This window comes from Canis aureus, chromosome 18 (assembly GCF_053574225.1).
Source record: "Canis aureus isolate CA01 chromosome 18, VMU_Caureus_v.1.0, whole genome shotgun sequence".
NCBI lineage: Eukaryota > Metazoa > Chordata > Mammalia > Carnivora > Canidae > Canis > Canis aureus.
Window position 1 is genome coordinate 41,660,804 of NC_135628.1, and position 27,905 is coordinate 41,688,708.

At 38.3% G+C, this 27,905-nt stretch overlaps 2 protein-coding genes across 40 annotated transcripts in view; one reads left to right on the plus strand and one right to left on the minus strand.

The window, feature by feature from the left end:
- Positions 1 to 99: 99 nt before the first annotated feature.
- The window catches only part of GNGT1 (G protein subunit gamma transducin 1), a 340,050-nt gene continuing 312,244 nt past the window's right edge, over positions 100 to 27,905 (minus strand). For 19 of the 39 annotated variants that reach the window (XM_077856901.1, XM_077856902.1, XM_077856905.1 and 16 more), the window contains 3 exons: positions 20,810 to 20,854; positions 4,364 to 4,469; positions 100 to 352 (listed from right to left, as the gene is read on the minus strand). In XM_077856901.1, the coding sequence (XP_077713027.1) occupies positions 224 to 352; positions 4,364 to 4,469; positions 20,810 to 20,854 (280 nt within the window). In that variant the 3' untranslated portion in view covers positions 100 to 223. Of the gene's footprint in view, positions 353 to 4,363; positions 4,470 to 14,791; positions 14,880 to 20,809; positions 20,855 to 27,905 lie in introns of all 39 variants that reach the window. The other 20 variants (XM_077856935.1, XM_077856929.1, XM_077856915.1 and 17 more) reach the window with 7 other exon arrangements.
- Positions 16,481 to 21,090, plus strand: TFPI2 (tissue factor pathway inhibitor 2). The gene is made up of 5 exons (XM_077856937.1): positions 16,481 to 16,750; positions 17,037 to 17,222; positions 18,319 to 18,498; positions 19,937 to 20,107; positions 20,468 to 21,090. Exons 1-5 carry the CDS (start codon positions 16,663 to 16,665, stop codon positions 20,548 to 20,550), a joined length of 708 nt encoding a protein of 235 aa, XP_077713063.1. The 5' UTR covers positions 16,481 to 16,662; the 3' UTR covers positions 20,551 to 21,090.

The following is a 27,905-nucleotide window of genomic DNA, read 5'->3' on the forward strand; positions in this document are numbered from 1 at the left end:
AAGAAAGGGGTCAATCAATATTTATTGTCAATTATGTGTTAAACCCTGTGCTAAATACTTTAAGAAAAAAACATAGATTTGTGCATTATCACATCCCAATTTTTATTAAAAGTTTATATTCATAAATTAAAAGGTTATGTACATGCTTAATAGTATTATTATAGATGACCAAAAATTAGTACTGTCATTAAAACTCAAGCTATTCCAAGGAACTTTTTTTTTCTTATGAAATCACACAGCCTCCTTTGAGCTCCTTGAAGGGATTTTTGTCCTCTGGGATGCCCTTTACTAGTGGATCTTCCCCAGATCTTTCTTCAACATAATCCCTTACTTCTTCACAACATTTGGAGACCTTAAAAGAAAGGAGAAAGAAATGACACATTTGGTTTAATACAGAATACTATAGCATCCAAGAACGTATTATAATTTCTGTGATCTTTTTAATCGTGGTTCTGGTTTCCACCAATGCATATGTACTTTCTAGGAGAGAAGAAGAAACAGCTGCTCTTCTTTCTGTCCTCCTAGACATCTTCAGGCAAAGGATAACCATCTGGTCACACTCCAGCTAAAGGCTCTCAGTAGACACAGCCTCCAGCTTCTCTAAAGGAGATCAGAACAGGGATCAGAACATAGCTGGCAACAGAAGTCAACAGTGTCACCAGAGTGAACATTGATTAAATCTTTTTCCTCATTCCAAAAATGTGACCTGCAAGGGTGGAAGGAATGAATAATTTTTGAATTCCAGACTTAGCACCACTCCTGAATTCTCAGAAGTATATACATGTAATTTTATTTTAAAGTCTTTTACAATGATTGATCATGACAGTACATTAGAAGTTGAGTTCCAATGGGTCAAGGACCTTTGGCTGATTTGTTCACATGTACCCAGGCATCTAGAAGAGAGACTGTAGTCAGCTGGTGCTCAGTAAACAAGTATTTGTGTTTACATTACATCATTATTTGTGTTTTTGAACTTGCTCCTCAATCATCTGTACCATTGTAGTAATGACTTCATGAAAAACCAGGCTTTAGTATTTTAATGGACTCAGCCAGAGCTTAAATGGCCCATGTGCCACTTAATACACGTTTTAGAAAGAATCAAGGTTCTATAACATACATAAATATAAATGTGTATATACACATAAGAGCAAATAATTCATTTCCTTTAACTTTCAACTTTTCACTTAACTTACAATTCATGACATTGACGTGAAACTAATTCACTTCTGGCAGTCCACTAGGTGACCATTCCATAAGCTATCTAACTGATTTATTGTTTTTTTTTTAAATAAAATATTTATGCGATTTTTGTATGCAAATTTCCAGGAACATTAAACATAAGATTATAACTCTGCAAATTCATTATCGACATATTAGGAAACGTCATTTCTAACTGGAGCAAGGCATTGGTTGGGTGGCTTCTTCATATGATGATACTTGTAGTTTATACACAATTCTGAAATATGCAGTAATTTAGATTCACATTTTTTCCTTCTCAAAATTCAAAATTAAGATTTAGGTTTGCTTTTATCCCACTTCTCCAAACACCAACTGCTTTGGCCCCAACCAGGTGTCAGGAATAGAGGCTTAATTGCTGTCCTAATTCTACAGTCAGTGAGGGGTGGTTTTGACAATGTCTACCTAGGATCCGAGGCTATACGGAGCAATAAATTACCTAAAATCCTATGTGAGTGTGTGTTCAAAAATTACTTCAGTGAGGCTTACTATAAGTATTTATAGTTTAATATAGGATTACATGGCATGGTGGAAAGCATGGACACTGGATTCAGGGCATCCCCGGTTTGAATGTTGGATCGGCTGTTTATCATCATTTATTAAGAGAGTTCCTCTACAATTTAGTCACTTTGTCTATGAAAAAGGAAGAACAACACTGGTTGCATTAAGTGCCTATCATACAACAAATGCTAGATCAAATGGTAGCTATTTTTGGCTATTACTACAAAGATTATCTTTAGTCTTTGCCTATTGCATTGACATGCAGTCATTGTAAGTCTGTCAGCTTTAAAAACTGTATGCAATGAGATGTGTTATTCTGACAGTACTAGTTCCTTGATAGCAAAATAGGTTGAGGCATAGTATGAACTATGATATGTATATATATAAATATATATATATTTAAATATATATATTATAATTAAAATATATATAATAATTAAAAAGTAATAATAATAGTGGAAAGTACTTGCTACGTCCTAAGTATTGTTCTCTGAGCTTTGTATATATTATTCCATTTATTCCTCCCAATTGCTCTCTGACTTAGATGTTGTTACTATTCCCATTTTGCAGAATATATCTCAGGTGAGTGTTCCACAGGGAGAAAGCTATGAAGTAGAATCTGAACCAGGGATACGGTTCCAGTGTCTACCTGGACCATACTATAAGGACGCTATGCCATCCTGCATCAGAACTATAAGTTCAGGACCTAAAATGTGTGTGTGTGTGTGTGTGTGTGTGTGTGTGTAGTTTTGGCAGTCTGATATTAAGTTAGTTTGACTTCCAAATGCAAGAAGATTTTTGAGTAGCAGGGAAAAGGACCCCCAAACTGATAGGTGGTGATGTATGTGATGTTTACACAAAATAAAAATTCCCAGATAAGCTTGCCACAAATGAATAATAAACATGAATATAATCAAATTGCCTTCAAAACAACAATCCTGAGTAAATAAATAATGAAACAGCATTTGGATTTTTCAAGTCAGGAAGAAAAAATAACTTTCCTTTATTTATCCCAAAAGTTTATTTTTCCCAAATTATAAAGATAAAGATTTTAACTGTTTTGTTATGCATTCCAAGCTTCCGGTGCTGTGTATATATTTAATTTTATTTTTACATCAAAATGTTTTGCCTGTATGGAAAGAGCAACAGGGAAGTTTGAGACAATCATAAATAGAAAAGAAGCCAAAATTCCAATTATTATTGGGAGTAAGAGTCTTGAGCAAAGTATGAAGATAATACAAATTCCTTTTTTTCCGCTTTGGCTTAATAAAATGATTTTTTGAAAAAATATGAGATACTCTTATCACTCGTGGAGGAGTTTTTGTTCTACTTACTTTCCTAAAATGAAGAGATCTAAAATAGGTATCTATATTTTCCAAGCTTCAGTCACTGTTTGTTTGGAGGAAGCCTATTCCTTTGCCATTTCTCTCCTTTTAATGGCAGAGAACTCTTGGTAACCATTTCCAAGATCTGTTAGATGTTTTTAGGAGGAATGAAGGAGTTCTTGTGCTTGAACTCATTTTTATTTGCAAAGAAGGAATAGAATGTACTCATTCAGACTAGCCATGACAGTGCTGGAGGAGATGAGGTCTTGGCTAAAAGTATTTAAACATCAAAGTATTGCATTAAATAAAGAGAAGCTTATCAGTTTAGAAAAGTAAAAACAAAATGCCTATATGCATTGCTTCATTTTACTGCTTAAAATACAGTCTTGGTGTCATTCTTCATTTCCTTTTTCTTTCTCTCTCTCTCTCTTTTAAGACAACTCCACAAAACCAGAAAAACATTTTTAGTTTAGTGGTCATTAAAAAAACAAAAAACAAAAAAAACAAAACAAAAAAAACAGGCTAAGGGCTGGATTTGGCCCATGGAAAATAATTTGCCAAACTTCTAGAGTCTAAGTCAAGAGATAATTATGATCATTAATTTTCTTAATACCTGATGAATTTTTTACCTGAACCACTCATTTTTAACTACATTGAGCCTCTCCAGTGAATGGCATGGGGGAGGACAAACCATTTTCCCTCTACCCTTTTAGGCTCTTGGTTGAGACACTGCTGTTAGTAAAAAAGGCAGATTAATAGGAGAAAAAACACATAGAAATTTAATAGCATGTATACCTCTTGTGTACATAGGAGAGACCCAAGAAAACAAAGTAACTCTCTGAAATGGCCTAAGACACCCCCTTAAACATCATCTCCAGCTGAAGACAAAAGATATTGGGAACTTGGGTGGGGGAAAGCCAATTATGGGAGGTTTTCAGGAAAAGTAGTCAGTAAAATTCCACTTATATCAACCATATTTAAGTCTTAGCTTTCTCTAATTATAAGAGGTTCTAAAGATTTAGAGTCATTCTTCTCTTCCTGGTATAGAGAGGGAGATACCCTTATAAATAGAGACTTGTCTTATAATTGTAAATATCTCTTACAGAAGGGCAACTTTTACTTAATTTCCAGATATTCTCTAATATTTGCTGTTTCTTAAAAATAATCAGCCTAAAATAATACTTATGTCAAGGAGGTATATGTTGGGGTGGCAAATTCTGCTCCCCTGCAACAGTTTCTGACCTGGTAGTTCTACCATATCTATAGTTTAAAATAAAATTCAAAAGAGAGCAGCAGTTTACCAGCATTCTTTCCAGGGTCACTTCTTTCTTGAGCTGGTCAACTTCCATCTTCAATTTGTCCTTTTCTGTCAAGTCTTCAATATTAATCACTGGCATCTTTTGCCTGCTGAAAAAATAGACAATTCATATACCCAAATTGCTGGGCATGCTTCAGTCAATATTAGCCAACCCTTCCCTCAGCACTTAACTTACTAAGTGAACTGTTTCTTTGCTTTAGCTTTCTATGATAACTGATTTCTTATGAATGGTCTCTGAACAATTCTAGCACTGCACACTAGCCTTGCAACTTTAAAGCTCTTTATAATCTTCACTAATATGATTAAACCAAGCATTTGACTCTAAACACCTGCTAGTAGGTTTGTGGGGAGAGGTCAGTTTAGTCAGTATATAATCTTAAACATCCAAAGCCTCTCTTCCTTGCTTTTTTTTTTTTTTTTTGCATAGTGTAAAAGTTTGGGTTTCTGACCCTCATCTCCAGCACCAAACCCCTCCATCATATGATTTATGCCATTTAAGTTAGTTTGAGGTCATTTTGAGGACTGGCCATTAATCCCCTAAATCGCTAAAGTATTTAATCTGGTATTAACAGAGAACTATACAAAAACTGTCATTGTAAGTTCTCTATAAATAATAGATTTTATGAAATATGAACCAATAGAGTGGAGATATAGCAAACAACCTCACTAATCAGAAATAAACTAGCATATTTACTTAGGATGTGTCTCTAAACAATACCTGGAAGTTGTGTATAACTGTCACAATGCATTGGAAAGCAATGATGAGCAAATGTAGCAGGTTAAATGTGACACAGTGGGTCTGGTCTACTGATGTACATTGTAAAAGAAAGATTTGCACTCTCAGCAATCTCTTCTCCTTAATTAGATCAATGGGGGAAGATGGTTCAGTAGCTGGTGGTACCCACATGCAATTGTCTGGAAAATATTTCATTGTAGCCAAGTGGCATCACACATATAATCTCTCCTTTTTTGGTCTTCTGTTTTTCTCCTTTGTCTCCCCAGTCCAATTTTTATAATGACATATTTTTATGAAAGTAGACATATTTAAGTCACATGCTATTTCAGCAAACAACATTACACATTTACCTAAAAATACTCTGCTAATAACTTATCAGAAATTAATGTATTTCCTTGTATTTACATCATGTTATCATTTCCAAAACCTTTGAGGAAATATTATTTCCCTTCTCAATCTTATAATGGACTGATATTCTTGGGGAAATAGACATTTTAGTATATATTGTAGTATTGGAGAGCCCATGTGCAGGTGTATCCTTCCTTTCCTTCTCACTGCCTTCAGACCATCTGTAACCATTCACAAGCATATCTACCTTTGCTGATCATTTTTAGTTGTTGACATTATCCTTTGCACAATTTTTTCTCCATCTCAGAAAACTAATTCCACTTGGCAAAGGCTCTGACACTTCGGTGTGTATAAGAATCATGTTAGGAACTTATTAAAATATAAGCACAATCTAAACGTTTTGATCTGGAATAAGGCTTAGAATTTCACTTCTCTGTTTTAGAGACTCCCTACCATGTTATTGCTAATAAAATGATCACTCATTTGCTCTTGCTAGGTGTGTGGCCCTGATGAAGTTACTTCACTTCTCAGTTTACTAGGAAATAGGAGCAATATGATTACCTACATTGTAGATTTCTTGAGAGGAATAAAGATTATACAATGGCATGTAGCACAGAACAAGTGTTCAGTACATGTTAGCTGGGTTACTCACTTATTCTGTACCTTTAGACTTTCAAACTGTGCTGCCTTACATGTCACTCGCTGAAAAGCTTTATAAGCTTTATAAGTGCTCTTAAGGGATACCGTTTGGGCATGATTTGGCTCCCTTAATATCATGCATAACAGATACTGCAGATCCCTGTCTAGATCCCCCTTTCCAGGGTGGGGTGTTCATTTCCCCAGCAGCTACATGTATTGGCTTCCAGGGACAAACTTTCTGCATAGATTTGTTCTTAGCTGATGGGAACCACTTCAACTGGTAATGTCTGGGAGGCTATGCTTTTAGGTGGTCCCTGTGGGTGACCTGTATAGCACATGGCTGGCTGATAATGCCTAATAGTTAATAGCTCAGATCTACCTGCCTCTGGACTGAAAAACCCTGTAATTGAGAACCCTCCAGAGCTCCCCATGGGGTCAGGATAAGCTAGACATCTGAAACCACACCTTTGCTTAACTTCCACTTCATCTTGCTTTCCACCTTCCTTCAGAGATTTTGCATGAGAGCTCACCCTTGATAAATCACTTGGACAAGGATCCCCGTCTTAGGCTCTGATTCTAAGAAATCTAAGACACAGTGGGTTATAAGGACCTTTATAAGACCACATATATCTTTCATAACTTTTAAGTCCTTACTCCTGCCTATTGTTCAATACATAAAACAGAATCATGAAGTGTGGATGAAGTCACTTGCAAGTAATAAATATTCGCCTAGGCATAGAAAAAAGTGCAAAGTATCTAACTTTATTAACAAATGATTTCTGAACTCTAAAATTTAATAATATCTTAAGTAAAGCGGGATCCCTGGGTGGCGCAGTGGTTTGGCGCCTGCCTTTGGCCCAGGGTGTGATCCTGGAGACCTGGGATCGAATCCCACATCAGGCTCCCATTGCATGGAGCCTGCTTCTCCCTCTGCCTGTGTCTCTGCCTCTCTCTCTCTCTGTGAGACTATCATAAATAAAAAAAAAATTAATATCTTAAGTAAAGCACATTTCATTTGGTGGAAGTGAATCTTAGAAGATGTGAGAATGCTTGCCAAATTTGATGTCATAGGACTCGTATGAGAAAATTCAGAGAGTGAGGATCAAAACTCTCACTGCCCTCAAGGATTGCCAGACACACAGAGAAGGGCAGTGAATATTGTCTGCATGGAGTCTAGAGGCTCAGAGTTGCACTGAAAAGTTTAAAAGAATCCAGATATGGCATAATCTAATTATCTCTTATCCCATTTTACAGATGAGGTAATGGTGGTCCAGAGAATTGAAGTGACCAAATGATAAAACAGATGGAAACAGAGCTGGGGTTACAACACAGGTGTTTGGGTTTTGGTCTGGAGTATTTCCAGCTCCAGCACACTTCTCTCTGTTACCCTTTTCAAATTAGTGTCAAAGAACAAATTGTTTTCTTTCTATGTAATTCTAAAGTATGAAAAAAACAAAGGGCATGAAGCCACTCTGCCATATTTCTCCTCATACCTGGGCAGCTCAAAGCTTCCAAGTTGAGCCACCTTTCCACGGGAAGTTCTAAGAGGAGCTAGATCATATTACTGGCCCTATTACCAAGCATCCTGACCCGGGCTCCAGCAGAATGTTAAGAGGGGAGGATTGAAGACTCAGACCAACAAGCTAAGGTAGCAATTACAGCTAACTCAAGGGGAAACATACCGCTTTACGTAGAAAATATTTGCCCTTTTACTACTTCCATCTTACACTACTATCAGAGGAGGTAAGGTCCAAAATTGCAAAGAAAAGAGGATGGGGAGAAAGCATCTCAGAGTTGTACCCCATTCATAGAGCAGTGGTTCTCTGTGGGGGGCAATACTGCCCCCTCCAGGGCCTTTTGAATATATGTCAGGTTATTTATGGTTTTCAGGGTTTTTTAGTGTGGATAAGGGATGTAGGGAAGATAGAACTTTGTAGACTAGCTTAAATGTTTCACTAACTTTTTCCATTGGCTTTCTTGCTAATCTATTCTAGAATTAAAGTGGGCTAGTATGAAGTTCAAAAGGTACCTGCTTTCTGTTTTTACATATTATAGATAAGCATATTTTGAAGTAAGGCAACTTGACAAAATATTTAACTTATAAGGGCTATATTAGGGAAAATTATTGAAATTATTTTTAGAAGTCCTCTGTTTTATACAGAGGATCAATCGCACATTCTTTGAAATAGAAATATTGCTAGTACACTTTAAATATTTTGATTTATAAACATTTAATTTGACATTTTCAGAAACAAATCCACTGTTTTATGCACAATAAATTTGTAATCATACAGCTATAAATTTTCTTATCTTGTACTGTTCTTTTTTATCCTGACATTATACTTGGGACTATAAAAATAGCTAACATTTTATTCATTCATTCAACAAATATTTACTGAGCGCTATTATATGCCAGACACTATGCTAGATGCTTGAGGGTAGAGCATGTTGCCCATGAGGAACATACATTCTAATGAGGGAGAAAGACAATAAACAAGATAAAATGTACCACATATTATATTGTGATAAGTGCTAGAGGAGGCATAATAAGTAATTTGTTTATTCCACAGACACTTATAAGATCCTACTTTCCAAGTCTTGCTCTTAGCACTGGGAAATAGCAGATAAGTTCCCTGCTGTCACAGAGTTTATATAATAGTGAGAGGGTCAGACAAGTAAAACAAGATGAATAAACATAGTGATTTCAAATGACAAATGCTATAGTTTATGATAAGTAGTGACTAGGATGTGAAGCAACATCATCTACTGATTGGAGGTAGTGCCAGTGGTACTAAGACTGTCAAGAAGGAGACAGTGAAGGTCAGGAGATGAGCATTTCGCGTGCGGAGAAGGTCTAAGCAGAGGGAACAGCTCATGCAAAGGACCTGAGGTTGGAACAAATTTGTTGTACTAGAAGACTAGTAAACACAGTATAACGAGTATAGTGAGATCAAGGGAGAGTAAGGGATCATGGGATAAGGTCAGTAAGGGAGACAACAGTCAAATCACATAGAGTCATTCAGAGGAATGGTGAGGAATAAAATGAAGTGCTAATGAAGGGTTTTGATTTATTTTGAAGAAGTGAGGTGTTGTGACAGGGCCTGATGGGTTAAAAATACTCTGCTGTGTGGGCTGCAAGGGAACAAAAGTAGAAACTGAGAGTTTATGTAAGAACCTAACATAATGGTCCCTTAAGAGCAGATAGATTTGAACAATATTGGTGGCCATGGGTATAAAGATATTTAGGAAGATTAGAGATGTGATTTGGAGGTAGAATTGACAGGACTACTGATGGATTGAGTGATGAAGGGATGGGAGATATCAAGAGTGATTACATAGTTCGGGGCTTGAAAGTCTAAGTAGAAGGGTCATTGACAGAAAGAAGGAGGATTGGAGTATTTGACCAAGACTTTGGTTTAAGACACATATCTGAGAGGTCTGTTAGATATCCAAGTAGAGATATTAAGCAGATGTTAAGTGTTTGGAATTCAGAGGTGAGGTCAAGATTATAAACGAATATATGTATATGTATATGTGTGTGTGTGCATACTTAAAATCACTTAAGAATAAAATATAGTTAGACAAGAGTACTCAAGGTTGAGCTTTGAGTCACCCCACCTTTAATGGACATGCAGAGAAGGAGATTGAGAAAGAATAGTCAACTAAGTAGGGGAAAACCAGAAGAATATGGTAAAGTAAAAACTAAAAGAAAAGCATTTCAAGAATAGGGAAGAATTTGAAATTGTTAAATACTGCTGAGATGGAAAAATGTGGTCCTTGAAGACCACAGAGGCAGCTGCTTTGGGTGTCATATGAATTGAGAGGTCCAGTAAGATGTGGCAACAGGATGAGGTGTCCTTGATGGGAGCACTTTCTGTTCTTCCTCTTCCCAATGTGCAAGTCGAATGGAGTGCAATGTGGAAAAAGGGGGGGGGAGGGGGAGATGAAGAAGTGGAAGGCAGATAGTGAAGACAACACTTCTGATAAGTTTTGCTGGAAAAGTGAGCAGTGAAATAAGGCTCTAACAGGAAAGGGATGAAGAGTCAAATATGAATTTAAAGTTTGAGACAGAAAAAATCAGAGATGGAGCACTCCAAATGGAAACTACTGAAAGAACTGATGTTGCAGAGGAGTGAGAGGAGTGAAGTTCTTGAGAAGGCATGAGGTGAAAGGACACAGAACAGTAGCTATGGAGTTAGTGTCTGATTGGACCAGAGCATGACTTCTATTGCACAGAAGGGAAGAGAATGTCAGAGATCCCACTGATCAGTAGGAACAACTCACACTTCTCTGGCTCATTCAGTATATCTAGTCCATATAGTGTACTCAACTCTCTTCTAATGCAGACCTTTTAGTGTGACTCCATTTTTTCCTTGGGTAATAGTCGAGAGAGAGAGAGAGAGAGAGAGAGAGAGAGAGAGAGAGAGAAAACAGTGAAATAGTGAGAGTCTTAGGAGATGTACTGCCCTTTCAAACTGCAACTACGGCCTCCCCCTCCCCCCAAATGGCAGGTTGTCTCTCCTGTGCGATTTAAGATATGAAAGTTTTTCCACGTAAAACTAGAACAAATGAACATATGGAGGGTTTATGGCAGACACTTTAGTAAATAATGTATAACTAACATGAGATTTGGGCTCGGTTATAAAAATGACAATATTTGTGTATGAAAGAGTGTCTTTATACTCGAAAGGTCAAGGTCCATTACCTTCTGCTAAATATAACCCTGAAAATAAGGACTTTAGTGATTAACTCTCTCAATCCTCTAATCTGATTATTAACATTGGCAGACGTTTCTCTTAGAGCATTATAGCAATGCAGTCAATGTGTTTGTTCTCAATTACATACTTTATATTTGAATAAAAAAGAAATCTGTGATATAGCTGTCCAGGTACTGAACTAAGGTCATGAGCACATGTTATAAATAATTAGCCTGACTTAGGTCCCCACTAATGTGTAAGAAGAAGAAATCTGTACAGTGAGTAAGACCAGTGGATCAGAATTCAGACTGCCTGAGCTAGCTGTGTAGCTTTGGCCAAGTCACATATTCACCTAAAGTTTCAGTGCTCATTTGCAGAGTGGGGAGACTAAGGTATTATATCAGTGGTTACTGTGGGAGATTTAATGAGTTAATGTATGCAAAGTACAATGTAAATTCTCAATAAGCATCAAATTCATTATTACAGTTATTACTATTCCCACATGCTATGCAGGAGTTAGAGGCAATTTTCTCGGTCTTCCCCTCTTCCTGACATGCCATTCTCTGGTGGTTGGTAGCCCAGGCTAGAATTTTGGGCAGGTGGTGAGGCTGTACTGTGCCAAAAACATCTTGGATAAAATGGTCCAAAATTTGTCCCAACCTTCTGGGTGCCCTGCATAGTTAAGTATACAGCAATCTGAGTAAGAGAAAAGATGGTCTGACTCTGAAGTAGGCATGGTAATTGAGTGAACACATATGGAGGTAGAAGAGAACAGACATCACTGCAGACAGTCACTGCATTCCTGCAGAAGGCAATGCTTTACTAGAACCAAAGCAACTTTAAAAACCTACCACGGCAACTAGCTATTGAAGGAATGAGTCTCTGTGTCCCATAGGCATAGAAGATATGTTAGATATGTTTGTGCAAGTTGGTTTTTGTTTTGAATCGAGTTCTTGTTAAAATTTTATTTCCTCCTCCATGATCCCATAAAACCTAGCACATATCTTTAATATCGTACTAAAAACACCACACTGCAACTGGCTTATTTGATGTTCATCTGTCTACCCTACTACGCTGTGAGATCCCTAAATGTATTTATCTTTGTATCTCAAATCCTAGCACAAGGTTTGGCACATATTAAATATTAATTCTGCTTATTTTTAAAATATATGGATGAAAAAATGACCACGGTAAGAGACACATTAATTACCCCATTATCTCATTCCTCCTAAGGAGAACAAGAATAATAATATTAGGCATAAGGAATATCTCATCCTCTTACGTGACTCCACCTTATTATCCAATGCTCACAGATGCACTGAATATCAGACAGAGGGCGCACTAGAGCAAACATTTCCTACATGACCCAACTCGCTAGAAAAATGCCTCGGTGGTGGTGAAGGAGTTGCCTAAACTTGAACAAAATCCTTGTGATCCCTAATCTCTCAGAAGAGATTAACTGCCTTTCTTATCAAATGTTAAAGTTCTTGTTAGTGCCAGTTGGATTCACTTCAGATTTTGACAGGGCCTAAGCTAACAGGCAGCTAGAATTTTATTAAGAAGTTATCAATGTAACTCCTTGTGTGACTGTGTTATATAATATATATCCCCAAGTCACTGGGCTCAATTAATTCTCCTCATTCATTCATGAGCTAAATATGCCACTTCTCTCTAAGGTGTCTGACTTAAATTCATGATCGCTGTCCAAGCATGTGTGGCTCTTAGAAGCTAAAACATCATACTCAAGACTGGGGAATTCAAGAAGTAATGTGTTCCAAGTCAACTTTGTATCCATTTTTAAATTTTTTTTTTAATGAGGCCCAGAGGGGAGTGATGAGAAAGAATAGAAATAAGGATCTGACACCTGCACAAGTGCTTCTGAAGTCACTGGGTTTTAATTCTGGTATTTCATGTTCTACTCTCAGGTCTTTGAACAGTAGAAAGAGTCCAGGTATGGGAATGTCAGAAAGAACACAGAGCTGAATATCAGGAAGCTGGGTCCTACTCTCAGCTCTGCTGACAACTAAGGTAAGTAAACATGACTAGGTCTCCATTTATAATTCTGTAAGTTGAAAATAGTGGAATAGATAATATTTACAGTTCCTGCAACATTCAAATTATAAGAATTCCATGCCTTACTTAACAGAACTCCAAACTATTTTGAACTTCTATTTTTAGTCGCAGTCACTAAAACTATTACTTGGTATAACAATGACAAATCAATCTGGATGACTATTCTTTGCCTCCAGTCTTGTACTTCCTGTTGACTTTGGATAAAGGAATTCTTTTCCTTTGCTATGTGGTAACTTTTTGGCTTAGATACTGGTTTCAGGATATAGAACTACAGTGACATCCCTATGGAGGCTGGTTGTAGTGGTCACATGGCTTCGTCCACATGGTCCTCAGGATAAATTCTGTAATTTAAAGTAGTCCCAGAAAAATTCAGATTCCCCGTATATTGGAAGATTTCCTTTTCATGGATAGAAAGATACTCAATGTTTTGCAATTAAGAGGAGTAATTTCCTTCCTGATAACCTGGCTTGATAATCTCAAAACTTCTCACTGTCCCCACTTGTTCATTTCTTTTTCCCTGTCTCTGCTCAGTGGTCACAGGGGTGTTAAAGATGTACCCTAGTTGGCATAGAATAAGGGAAGGAAATTAACATTTATGGAGTACCTCCGAACATGAATTTCACCCACCACAGAGGGGTGAAAAGCCTGATTTGGGCCCTGTCCCCATTCCCCTTCCCCTCCATGTGTGATCCCACATCCTGAGAACTTAGGATGGAGGATTCTGCTCTGGCTGAAAGAACCCTAAGCTCATTTCCCCAGAAGAAACCATCATGAAGTTATATCTGATTGGGCGACACCTTCCTAGGCAGAGAGGTGATCTCTGAGCTCAGCCAAAGAGGAGAGCTGGTGAGAGCAATGCCCAAGGCCAGTTTATGTTGCTGTTTCCTGATTTTCATTGATACTTCATCTCAAAGTTTTGTGCCAAGGCTCTCAACGGCAATCGGAAGGTGGATAATCTGGCTGCATTCTGTTCCTGTGTGTAAGGAGCTAGAGCCCATCCCTTTGAGCACTTAAGTACTTAGTCCTATAGTCCTCATCAAACACTTATAAAGTACAGTCATTATATCCATTTTACAGATAAGGAAACTGAGGCTCAGAGAAAGAGTTTACGTGACTGTCCAAAGGAGCAAGAAATAAAATTCATTTTCTCATTGTGTCATGCAATTTCCCAAAATAACCTGCTCTAATTCGAGATTCCTACTTTTCTATGAAGCAAAAGATGATCAGAAGTACCAACCCCCGAGAACAAAGGACAGAAGTGACAATAGTCAATGCTGAATGACAAGTCTGAATCAGTCCTTGAATTTATTTAAATCCATATGGGAGATATACTTAATAATCTTTAGAAGAATGAAAATCATATTCGGAAGAATGAAAATTTGAAGTTGAATTAACTTTTATCCTGAAAGTGATACTGGCTGTTTGATAAAACTTTCCCTACCCTATCAATGTTTGGGAAGGTCTAATCTGATTCTTCTATAGGTGTGTCTTTCCAAAACTAGCTGGCTATTTCAGTGGTTGGCGTGCTAGAGCCAGTTCACACTGGCTCTGGTGAACTGCTTGTACCTATCTATTTCCAATTCTGGTAGCTTGAAATAGGCCGTAGTGGGAGTACTGACACCATGGAAGTCAGTAAACTAAACAAATCAGCATGCTCCCTCCTTTTTCCCCCTTCCTGAGAGCTGGTTATTAAACATTTATCCTTACATCTTAGACTGTTGGTCTTAATCATAGATATCTGGTAATCTGACAGCATCAGTAACACTGAATATGTCCAAGCCAGGCTAGTTTTCTTAGAAGTATGATTCTATGTCATGACATCAGTATAACTGAAAACTGGCACAGAGGATATAGTGTGCAAAATGTTCCAGACTATTTTTTTTTTGTTGTTGTTTTTTGTTCCAGACTATTAACTCACTGTAAGCATAGGGTTTCTCAGAAACTTTCAAGAGAACTCCTGTAAACTCCTTCCGGATCCTCAGGGGAAGCCAGGAATAATTATTCTCCTGAGAATATTACAGAAGAAAAAGAGGAGGAAAGGAAGACACATTCATCAAGAGAACCCATTAAACTGTTCTCCAAAAATATCTTTAATATTTCATGTGAAATCTGAGCATAGGCAATTTTTTTGTTTTGTATAAATAAAAAGGTAGAACCAGGCTAAAATGTCAGAGGAGAAATGAACTTTAACAGACACACTGAAGATTAGGAAATGTGAAGGAAAGGGTTGATGTGGGATCTTGCATGGCCACTTCTCTTTGGATTTTCATGTTCCAGCTCAAAAAAACATAGCTACAATACTTACATACGGCTGATGGGAGGAAGGGTAAATAAAATGGTATAATCATTTCGGAAAGATGGCAGTTTTTAACATTTATAAATATTTTACCCAAGGGTAATAAAAGCTGTATGTATGCACAAAGCAGCTTTATTCCTAACCGTCCCAAACTAGAACTATCCAGTAATAGGACATTTGTAATATATTCACATATTGGAAGAATGGATTCAGTATTTAAAAGAAATGAATTCTGCAATAATACGGTGTGTCTTAAAAAGTGGAGCAGGGACACCTGGGTGGCTCAGCAGTTGAGCCTTTGCCTTTGGCTCTGGGTGTGACCCTGGAGTCCCAGGATTGAGACCCACACCCGGCTTTCTGCATGGAGCCTGCTTCTCCCCCTCTGCCTGTGTCTCTACCTCTCTCTCTGTGTCTCTCTGAGTAAATAAGTAAAATCTTAAAAAAAAAAAAAAAAAAAAAAAAGTAGTGGAGCAAAAGAAGTAGAAACAATGTGTACTTTATTTTTTTTTAAAGATTTTATTTATTTATTCATGAGACACACACACACACACACAGAGAGAGAGAGAGAGAGAGAGAGGCAGACACTGGCAGAGGGAGAAGCAGGCTCCATGCAGGGAGCCCAATGTGGGACTGATCCCAGGTCTCCAGGATCACGCCCTGGGCTGAAGGCGGCACTAAACCGCTGAGCCACCGGCTGCCCCAATATGTTCTTTATTATTCCATTTGGATGAGATTCAAGAACAGCCAAAGCTAACCTCTGGCAATCGGAAGCGGTTGCCCCCGCCTGGTATTGGAAGGATGGGCTGGGAAGGGGTATGAGAGAATGTGCTGGGGTGCTGCAAGTGTTCTAATACTTGATTGCAATGGTGCTGTACACTTAAGACACATGATGAGTCTTTTATTAAATGTAAATTAAATCTCCACCGAAATAGGCACATATGTATAACTGTAAATAAATACACGTACTTAAATTTCTAGTCTAATTAAGGGATCAATTGCAAGGACACAGGCTCCCCGCAGCGCACTGAATTCCACATTTTCTCTCTGCCCTTGGAATACTTGGACGTCGTGCTTTCCAAATGAGGACTCAGGCTTCAGGGTGATGCTGCAAGCTGGAGCCTTGTGCAATCACCCCCAGGTCACTTCCCTCCAGCTCGCTGACTTCCCATTCCTGACACAACGCCCCATCCAGTCATCCCCGCCCAGGACAGGAGAAAGTTGGGGAGGCAGGTTCAACCTGGCGGGGAATTCCTCTCCCGCGTACGCTTTCCAACCCCGGGCTGCGGCGGGTCACAGCGTGTGGGGCATGAATCAGCCTGGCGGGCTCGGCACCGGCACGCCCCGCCCCGTCCGGGGTCGGAGGACGCTCACCCTACATAAAGCAGGCACCCACCGCGTCGGCACCCAGGCTGCCCGGAGGCCGGACTCGGTGCACCCTCCTCCCGCCGGCACTTTCCAGGAACGCCCCCCGGAGGGCCGCGCAACCCGACCGCATGGACCCCGCTGGCCCCTTCGGGGTGTTGCTGCTGCCGCTGCTCCTGATGGGGACCGCGCTGGGCGACGGTGGTGCGGGCGCGCCAGGTACCGGCCGGGCCGGGGCCCCCGTCTCAGCTGCGCGGCGAGGGCGCTGCGGCCGCGGGGGGTCCCCTGCGCCCGCTGCCTGCGCCCCGCTCTCCCGGGGCCCCCGTCTCAGCTGCACAGGGCGTCCAGGAGCCGCGGGAAGGGCCCCCCGGGCCGGAGCTTGTACTCTCTCCCCGCGACCCCCTGGGCTGGGACACGCGGGGACCGAGGCCCCCGGGGAGCAGCTGCCTTCCCGGAGACAGGCGGCCGCCCTGCCGTCCCTCAGGCTCTCCCTCTGGTCCTGCAGGAGCAAGCAGCGCGGAGACCTGCCTCCTGCCGCCCGACGTGGGGCCCTGCCGGGCGCTGATCCCCAGTTACTACTACGACAGGTACACGCAGAGCTGCCTCCCCTTCACCTATGGGGGCTGCCGGGGCAACGCCAACAACTTCGAAACTTGGGAGGCCTGCGACGAGGCTTGCTGGAGGATTGAGAGTAAGTGGCGGTGGGCAAGCCCCAGGCTCTTGCGCGGCCCCTTCCGCAGAAGCAGGAGGGCTGCTCGTAAACTCCTTTCCCAGATCCCGTTTCCTACAGTGAGCTTTAGCCTGCATTCTTCCCAGACGTTAAGTAAGGCTCACTCATTATTTCCAGAAAGTAATCACCAGTTGACGGGGGCTAACGAATCTCTCGCCTAAGTGGCCTTTATCGTAATGCAGAGGGTCTGTGCAGGTTCGGGGCAAGGGTTCACTGTAGGGCACAGTACTGCAGGGGGTACATAACGTGTTAGGTGCTGCCCAAGTACTTTTCTTTTTTTTTTTTTTAATTTTTATTTATTTATGATAGTCAGAGAGAGAGAGAGAGAGAGAGAGGCAGAGACACAGGCAGAGGGAGAAGCAGGCTCCATGCACCGGGAGCCCGACGTGGGATTCGATCCCGGGTCTCCAGGATCGCGCCCTGGGCCAAAGGCAGGCGCCAAACCGCTGTGCCACCCAGGGATCCCTACTTTTCTTTATCATTAGTTCTGAGCTGATGGTTTTTGTGCCCCCTTGAGAGCACCATTTCCTCAGTGCCGATTATCCGTCGATCTGAAATACTGTCAGCGGATTTTATTGTTAAAGTGTGATTTAGCTTGACCTTCACTTTTCCTTTTGTCCCGATGCCCAAACATGTTTTGGGTTAGTAGAGGGATATAGTGGAGATTCATGATCATGGTTTTTATTTCATTTAAATCATATTTACTGTATCTGTTGAGGCCAGTAACAAGACATGAGACTCTGCCATTCAAGGAGCTAAGCCAAGGGAAAATGTGTATTCCCGTGAGTAAGCTTGATTAACTACACGTGTAGAGAAATGAGAAGACCCTGAGAGAACAGAGAGTTTCCACTGTATCTGGCTGACTCTGGTCTGGAGCCACTATTTAAAAAAAATCTAAATAACTGGATTAATGAAAAGTCTTTTGGGGATTTACTATCCCAGGACAAAATGTGATACTCTTATCTCCCCAGTTGTTTCTGGAAAATACAGTAGTTTTGAAGTAATACTAAGAAAGCTAATTTTTGACTGACATTGTTTTATGCCCTCCTTTTTCTAGAAGTTCCCAAAATTTGCAGGTTGGAAGTCAATGAGGAGAAGTGTGGAGAGAACAAAGAGGAGTATTTCTTCAATCTAACATCCATGACATGTGAAAAATTCCTATCTGGCGGTTGTCACAGCAATGAGAACAGGTTCCCGGATGAGGCTGCTTGTATGAACTTCTGTGCACCAAAGAAAAGTAAGTACTATTTTTTATGGGGCTTCTATCTCATTTCTTTAAGATTTTAGGATGAAAAAAAGTCAATAATTTTATGTGTAATTGACATGGCTTGTGTTCTGGGGATATCACATATAGGAGGATTCAATCTTAACAGTATTGCCCTGTGAGGGAGTGTTATTATTCCCATGTTACATATGAGAATACAGGCTACCAGAAGTTAATGACTTGCCAAATTCTCAGGGCTGGAAAGTCATAAAGCCACGTATGATTTAAGTTTCTGCTTCCTGTTCTAAATGGTTTCTTCAGAACTATTTCTCATCTACTCAATTTACACACAAAAATCACAGTATTCTGGGGGTGCATGGGTGCCTCAGTCCGTTAAGTATCTGACTTGATTTAGGCTCAGCTCATGATCTCCGGGGTCCTGGGATTGAGCTTCAAGGTGGCGTCCATGCCCAGCATGGAGATTGAGATTCTCTTTCTCCTTCTCCCTCTGCCCTCCCCCCTCTGCTTGCTCTCTCTCTTTCTCTCTCAAATGAAAAACAAAATCTAAAAAAAATAAATAAATAAAAATCACAGTATTCTGAATGCCATGACCTCAGGTTTGTATGGAATCACTTGTGTACAGATGTAAGATGTGAATCTTGAAAATTTCTCTCTAAAGTTTTTGGTTAGATTTCTACATCTTTTAGTAATTATAAACTGCAGGACAAAGAGATCTCTATTCTTCTCTTTTCTGATCTGATTCCTTTCCCCACATCCCCACACCCTCAGTCCCTGAAATGATGGGTTACTTGGGCAATATTTTTGCAGAGAGACATAATACAGGCATTTTCCCTAGGCATATTAGAGACACATACATCAAGAAATAAGGAAAATCTTAACAAACAAGGAATCTTGCTTTGGCAGCGACTTGAGGAAGCTCTGTATGTACCTCTGTGGTCAACATGCAAAATCTTGAGTTAAGGAGGAGGTGGTTGTTGCTGGTGTTTCCTTAAATTTTTTTTGTATAAAGGTGAATGTCCTAGTGGCGACTTGGAATTTAGATACATGTATCCTTAACTAATGATGGAAGGAGAGCTGATAAAAACATTTAAAATAAACCTACCAACAAGTTTACTGAAGCACGTCATATACCAACAACCCTTGATACATCGCCGATTTCTGCCTGACCATATCTGATTTTGGGTTTAATTTCTTTACACATTCGAATGATACAAGGACATAGCTTCAGAAGAAATTGTCTCCAGTTTATAAAAATTTTAGAATCAGCAAACTATGGCATGTAAGCTTTCTTGAGAATCGAGACACACTTTTTAAATGGTTTAGTATGATATTTAGAATTCAGAATGAAGCTTCACTGGGATTAGATTTTCTTCAGTCAGTTCAGTAATCATCACAGTTTATTAATTTTGGTATTTATTGCATTTCTAATTTTATTTTCTTTTTCATAAAGGTCCATCATTTTGCTACAGTCCAAAAGATGAGGGACTGTGCTCTGCTAATGTGACTCGCTACTATTTTAATCCCAGACATAGAACCTGTGAGGCCTTCGCCTATACTGGCTGTGGAGGGAATGACAATAACTTTGTTAGCATGAAGGACTGCAAAAATGTTTGTGTAAAAGGTAGTGGATTTTCTCATATTCCATTTTTAAACTAATTTTATAAATAATTCATAAGCACAATTATATTTTATGTATCCATTTTCCTAATAGCAGATTACCATTTCTAGACTACTTGTACATAAATAGCACTTTAGTACTGAACTGTTTTATTTAATGCTTCTACTGACTAGCTACAACACACTGTAGCTGTATACTTGCATTTTAAAGGTAGAAAGTCATTGACTTGAGGGGAGAGTGAGTAAAACTGACTTTATGATCATTAAAAATTGTTGAGGTGAGTTTGTAAGCATATTGGAAATGTTGATTTAAAGGGAGTCTATAGACTCGAGATATACTTATTTTTATTTTGTTGACTTTAAGCTTTGAAGAAGGAAAGGAATAAGAAGATGACAAAGCTTTCCTTGGTGAATAGAAGGCTGAAAAATTGGAAGAAGCAATCTTAACTTTTTCCCTTATATGTCATCTTGTGAATGCTATCGCCTCTATGATTAGATCTGAAGAATAATATGGCAACATGGGTAAATAAATCATTAATGATTTATTCACCAGTTTTTATTGCTACAGGTTACTTTTTTGTGTATTTTTATACATAACTAGCTGCTATTCAAATGTGAATCTACTATTTTTAATTTACTGTTCACCTATGTTTTATGAAGTTGAATTCTTGCTGTGCATAAAGGTATACAAGCAAATATGACTCACCCAGTTCTTGGGGTTGCTTTTCCTGACTTCAGAAGGTGATAATAACTGAAAAGCATAAGACAATATAATCATGTTCTCTTAACACATGATCATAAAAATGACCAGCAAACACATTTCATTTTGCATGTAAACGTTGGATTATATTTTAGGTCCAAGGACCTAAAACTTGCAGATTTACCAACACTTTAGAAAATATTACAAGTGCTATTATGCAGACATGACTAACTTCTGTTTGTACTGTGTCATTTGGAAGATAATAAACTATCTTTTTTGAATAAAAAGTTAGTAAATTTATTAAAACCAGAAATGCTTTCTCCTGGGGATAAGATTCTTTTTCTTTATCTACTTTTCCACCCATCTATCCCCACTAACATGTATATATTTGTTTATATATATAGATCTTACATTACTTCGTAAGATATAATAGATTGGAGACCATTAAAATTGTTAAAATTTTTGAAGTGTTCAAGGCATTTATTTATATTACACCAGAGAGCATGCATGAATTTAATAATATAAATTCCACTACTGAATTATTCTTGATAAAATGATCATTCCAGTTAAATGGTTTTCTTCTCTTTAATAAAAATATTTTTTAAAATTCCTACATTTTCATGGCAAGATTAATATGTTTAAAAGTATGCCTCCAATCTAGCAAAATTTTAAGTGCATTGACCTTTGCTTGAGCAATCCCTCTTTTCAAAATCTATCCTAAAGGTATGGTGACAAAAATACAAAATGGTATAACCCTGAGGACATTCACTGATATATTATTTGGAACAACTAGAAACAAATCCTCAATAGGAAATTGGTTGAAGATAATCATCAATAGGAGAACTGGTTGAAGAAATGGGTGAAAAACGAGCAAAATATCTATATATGGATATCATCTGATCTTCAGAATAGGTTTTTAAAAACAGGGTCTAGGGCAGCTGGGGTGGCTCAGCGGTTTAGCGCCACCTTCAGTCCAGGGCATGATCCTGGAGATCCAGGATCAAGTCCCATGTCAGGCTCCTTGCATGGAGCCTGCTTCTCCCTCTGCCTGTGTTTCTGCCTCTCTCTCTCTCTCTCTCTCTCTCTCTCAATCTGTCTTTATGAATAAGTAAATAAAATTTAAAAAAAACAGGGTCTAGAACATGAATAAACACACATCACAAAGGACATAAAGATATTAAAAATAGTTACCTATTGCAGGACAGAGGCCTAACAATACAAAGAATATGACTACTTCTGGTGACTTTCAAAGCCAATATTTTGACTATCTTTTAACGGATGTAATCTAAGGCTCAAATAAATTTTGAAGAAATCTGAAAATGCATTTAGTAGGTTTTTTTTAAAGATTTTATTTATTTATTTGAGAGAGAGAGAAGACAGAGGGAAAGTGAGAAGGAGTAGCAGACTCCCCACTGAGTTGGGAGCCCTACGTGGGCTTGATCCCAGGAAATTGAATCATGACCTTAGCCAAAGGCAGACACTTAACCAACTGAGCCACCCTGTTGCCCCTGCATTTGGTACACTTATTAGTAATATTGATACTGTTATTTTTGAACCTATCATATATAGAGTGCTACATTATACTATATATTCTGTAAGAAAATATAAGAATTTATATCTCTTTAGAAGTCAAGATTTTCAGTGTTAAGAGAAAAAATATAAATACAAAATTAAGAAATTTAGAAAAAAAACCTTTAACTCTTAAATTGGGATATAAATATTAGCATGAACTCAAAATTTTCTCTTTCAAAAAAAAAAAAAGAATTTCCACCTGCCCATTGAAAAGTCCTTGAAGCAATGACAAACTAGTAGCAGTAAGTATGCCTTGCATTCAGATTGTGGTCTGTAAATATGATTTCTCACTAAAAGGAACCAGGGCTCTTCAGAGAAATCATTGAATCCAGGTCTGAGACAATAGATAAGATGAACCTGGGCCATCTTATACCAGATAGCAAGGAAGCTATTAAAGACTAATGAATTATGTCACAAAAATAGGAGAGTAACAGTAAGGGCTTTTCAGCGACCTAAAATGAGGCAATATGAACATCAAAACAAATAATAACAATATATATAAATATATAAGAATGAATACGAAACAAGTAAATAATTACACACACATGTTGATCACTTTTGGAGGTTCCTAGGGCACTCTCTCATTCCTTTGAAAAATGATAAATTAACAGAAAGAATAAAGCATTTATCCCATTTTGCTTATCCTTAAAATTATACCAAGAAATGAAATAACGTGTGAAAGTTATTCACAGAAGAATCTCACCTAATACACACATGAAAATGTTAGAAGATACCTCTAATGAAAGTATACATCTGGGTAATGATCATCTATGGAGGCTGAAGCCATGGAATGAATGGCTGATGGAGGAATTAGGCTTATGCCTTTGAATCCATGGATAATTTTAACATTACTAAAAATGTACCAGAAGACATTATTTGCTTCTTGATATGACGCAATAAGTAGTGCATACCTCCTCCCCATGAAGGAATCTTGCAGGAAGAAAAAAAAAATTCAACCGCAAGTTAATCAAACCTCTAAATCTCACTATCATATTGCCAGATCAGGAGACGACATTGGGGATAAAGGTACAAGTTACAAGAATGCAGGGAAGGTCAGTCAGCCAAATCCATAATGTTAGCTGCTGTATAGGCAAACAGCTTAGGTTCTCCAAGAAACCAATGAAATTTTTTAAAGGAATGGGGGGAGGAGGCAGTGATTTTATAGCTTTTACAGGGGATGTAACAAAAAGCAGCATGTCATTAAGAGGTTTTGGCTGAATAAGGCCTGTATTTGTGACTACTTTTGGTAGTTTTTGAGAATGATTATTGCAGAAGGATTTTCTGTATTCTGGGATTGTCTGGTATGTGATCCAGAGCCTTTGGGAATTCTGGGGGTTCCTAGTGCTACAGGAAAGCTTGATTTGGTGGCTGCTGCCTTTAACTCCCCTGCAGCCAAAAGCCCTCAGGAGACTGCTCAGCCTACATTCAGCCTCCAGCTGCAGCTCTCTGTTCAGGTTGGGCAAGAATTAGATCCTTTAGAAAACAATTTTCTAATCCCCCAAACCTCTGCCATTTTATTTTAATGAAGAAATGTATAAAGCTGTCATAGGTCATCCTACAGTCTAAGGGAAATTCCTTCTTGCCACAATCAGCCTGAAGACAAGTCACTGCTGTGGTTTCACCAGACAGACTGATTAAAAGGAATGTCTCATTCGGGGACACAAAAAGACACAAAAAAGAATGGGTTGGCTTTTAATAACATAGTCTTTTATTGAAAAAAATTATTCTGGATCACCACTCACTCATTCCTCCTCTATGCATACACACTGTCACATGTTTAACCATAGAAACTGCAATGGAAACGTTAAGATTGCCTGGATCACAGGATCTCCAAGTATACATGCTGTCCCTGCCAACAGTCTTGTAGACATTTAACTAATGATATTATTCAGTAAGGGAATGTCCTCTGGAGTGTCTGTCCTTGTATTACTATAGTGGCTGCACAAGCTTATCTTCATAGGCTTCATGTTTCCAGTAAAATATAGGTCTTTTTTTTAAAAAGATTTTATTTATTCATGGGAGACACAGAGAGAGAGAGAGAGAGAGAGAGAGAGAGAGAGGCAGAGACACAGGGAGAAGCAGGCTCAATGCAGAGAGCTTGACGTGGGACTCAATCCCGGGTCTCCAGGATCAGGCCCTGGGCTGAAGGCGGCACTAAACTGCTGAGCCACCCAGGCTGTCCCAAAATACAGGTCTTGTGATAAAAATAAGGAAAGGTAGAAAAGTACAGTTTGTAGTTTTAAGATATTCTTTGTCTAGATATTCTGTTATAAGCCTGGAATGGAGGCAAGCAAATGTGGGAATCTGAGTCATTACAAATTATTTCTCCCTTCACTCAGTATTCAATTGGTCACCAAGTATATGTATTCAAGTCTATGCTACTACTGCTTTATTCCACGAAAATTAACACATTCTCCCATGTTTCCTTCCTGCCTGTCTGCTCCCTATCCAGTCATGCACACTGATGCCAGGGTAATCTTTCTGAAAAAAAAATCTTATCAGGTTACTTCTCTTAAAACTCTTCAATGGTTTCCTATTGAATCTTCATGTTAACTGTCCAAGTTCCTAGTGTGCCATTTAAGATTTCTTCTTACAAGAGGACCATGCCATTCCTCTCCAGATTTATCTTCCCCATTCCACCATCATCTGTAAGCTACAACTCAGTTGCACTAAATTATAGTCAATTTCCAAAGAATGTCATACTGCTTTGTTTTTTTGTAATGTAGTTAACAAATTTTGTGCCTGAGAACCATTCAGGGAGCCAGGGATAGGGTAGGCTCCTATGCCCCATGCCCAGGAGTTTTGACTTAGTGGATTTGAGTTGGCAAAGATATATATTACAAACAGTGGTTCCAGATGATTAGGAGGTACACTGAGTGTGTCATACTTTGAGGAATGCTGGTTTATGCTGGTGGTTTTTTTCTTTTAGTTTTTTATTTTTATATTTTTACAATTATAGATATTTTTAATATTTATAAATATTTTATATTTTTATTTTTTATTAGTTTGACTTAAAAAAAGTTATTATGCATATTGTATACTGAATAAAAAATTAAAATTATATAAAAGGGTAAAAACAAAAATAATCCAGAATTTCACCACTAAGTGATAATCAACTACCTTTCTGTTTCCTTGAAGTAGAAATAACTTAGTCAAGAGGTATGAACATGTTAATGGTCTCAATATATACTGAAAAATTACTTTATAAAGTTATATCAGCTTACCACCATCTAAGAATCTAAGAATGTATGCAAATGCCCAAGTCATTGGGTTTTAAATGAACAGAAAACAACTCATTTCTTTCTTATAATAAATTTATATCTCATCATTATTTTAATTGGCATTTCCAGGATTATAATTAAGGTTGAATCTTTAAAAATTTTATATATTTTCTTTCATTAAAGGTTAATACTTCCCTTTAAATTTAGCTTAAAATTTTTAACATAAAAATATAGTTTAAATTTTACAATTTAATTTTAATCATGAAAGGTTTCAAATGAATTAGAAAATTACAGAAACTAGCATAATCAACCTAGTTTAAAAAACATGATAGAAGTTTGCTAATTTATTTCAGGTGCTTTTTCTATTTTAATAGAGCTCAAGACTCAGAATGCACCTCTTTCTTATTTCCCGTCACTTTCATGAGAAGCAGCTACTCCCCTGTTGGAGCATGGATGTTGGAGTGGATTCTTTCTGTGCATATTTTAGTGCTTGTATCATACATATAATAACCCACAGCAATATGAAGTATTGTTCTATGTGTTTTAAAGTTACTTAAATGGTGTCACACCATGTGTATCTATTGCCATCATGTATTTTTACTATTATGTTTTGGATATACCCTATAAATCCATATTGTTTCATGAAGATCAGCTTCATATATTTTATATTATTCTATTACATAAATATAGCACAGTGTATTCATTTCTCTGTTGTGGATATTTAGTTTTGGTTATTACAAACAATATTTATATACATAGCTCATTCTATATACATATATATACATGAAAATGAAACTGCTAAAGACATGTTCATTCAACATACTCTATTTTGTCAAATTGCTTTCCAGATATCTGTAGCCAGCAATGTATAAGAATTAAACTTCTTCAAGTTTTTGACATTATGCATTACTGAAGTCTTTACTGCCTGTTGGATTATGATGTTGCATCATTGTATGAAATGTCAGAAAGCTGGGTTAATTTAACACTTTCTCAACTCTTAAATTGATTATGTGACCTCATTGCAAGAAAGCAGAAATTATGATATTTGTGCCAAAGCCCAGTAGATCAGGAGATATGTCCTCAGTAAAACACAGTGACATTTTAACGAAGAGATAAGGAAGATTTTATGCTCTATAGAAATATTATATTGAATATAAAAAGAAATATTGAAAGAAATATTGGCTAAGAATTTCTCCAAACTAATTAAAGACCTGTGACTATGCATTCAAGAAGCCCTATATACCCCAAACAGAATACAAAACAAACAAAACACAAATAGGCACATGATAGTCAAACTTCTGAAAGCTAAAAACAATATTCACATGCCTAGAAAAACAGTGATAATATCTCCAAATGAGCATCAAAAAGACTAATGACTGACATTTCAAAATGAACTATGGAAGTCAGAAAATGAAAGATTAACATTTTATTTTTATTTCTTTTATAATAAATTTATTTTTATTGGTGTTCAATTTACCAACATACAGACTAACACCCAGTGCTCATCCCATCAAGTGCCCCCCTCAGTGCCCGTCACCCATTCACCCCGACCCCCCGCCCTCCTCCCCTTCCACCACCCCTAGTTCGTTTCCCAGAGTTAGGAGTCTTTATGTTCTGTCTCCCTTTCTGATATTTCCCACACATTTCTTCTCCCTTCCTCTTTATTCCCTTTCACTATTATTTATATTCCCCAAATGAATGAGAACATACACTGTTTGTCCTTCTCCGATTGACTTACTTCACTCAGCATAATACCCTCCATTTCCATCCACGTTGAAGCAAATGGTGGGTATTTGTCGTTTCTAATGGCTGAGTAATATTCCATTGTATACATAAACCACATCTTCTTTATCCATTCATCTTTCGATGGACACCGAGGCTCCTTCCACAGTTTGGCTATTGTGGACATTGCTGCTAGAAACATCGGGGTGCAGGTGTCTCGGTGTTTCATTGCATCTGCATCTTTGGGGTAAATCCCCAGCAGTGCTATTGCTGGGTCGTAGGGCAGGTCTATTTTTAACTCTTTGAGGAACCTCCACACAGTTTTCCAGAGTGGCTGCACCAGTTCACATTCCCACCAACAGTGTAAGAGGGTTCCCTTTTCTCCGCATCCTCTCCAACATTTGTGGTTTCCTGCCTTGTTAATTTTCCCCATTCTCACTGGTGTGAGGTGGTATCTCATTGTGGTTTGGATTTGTATTTCCCTGATGGCAAGTGATGCAGAGCATTTTCTCATGTGTGTGTTGCCCATGTCTATGTCTTCCTCTGTGAGATTTCTGTTCATGTCTTTTGCCCATTTCATGATTGGA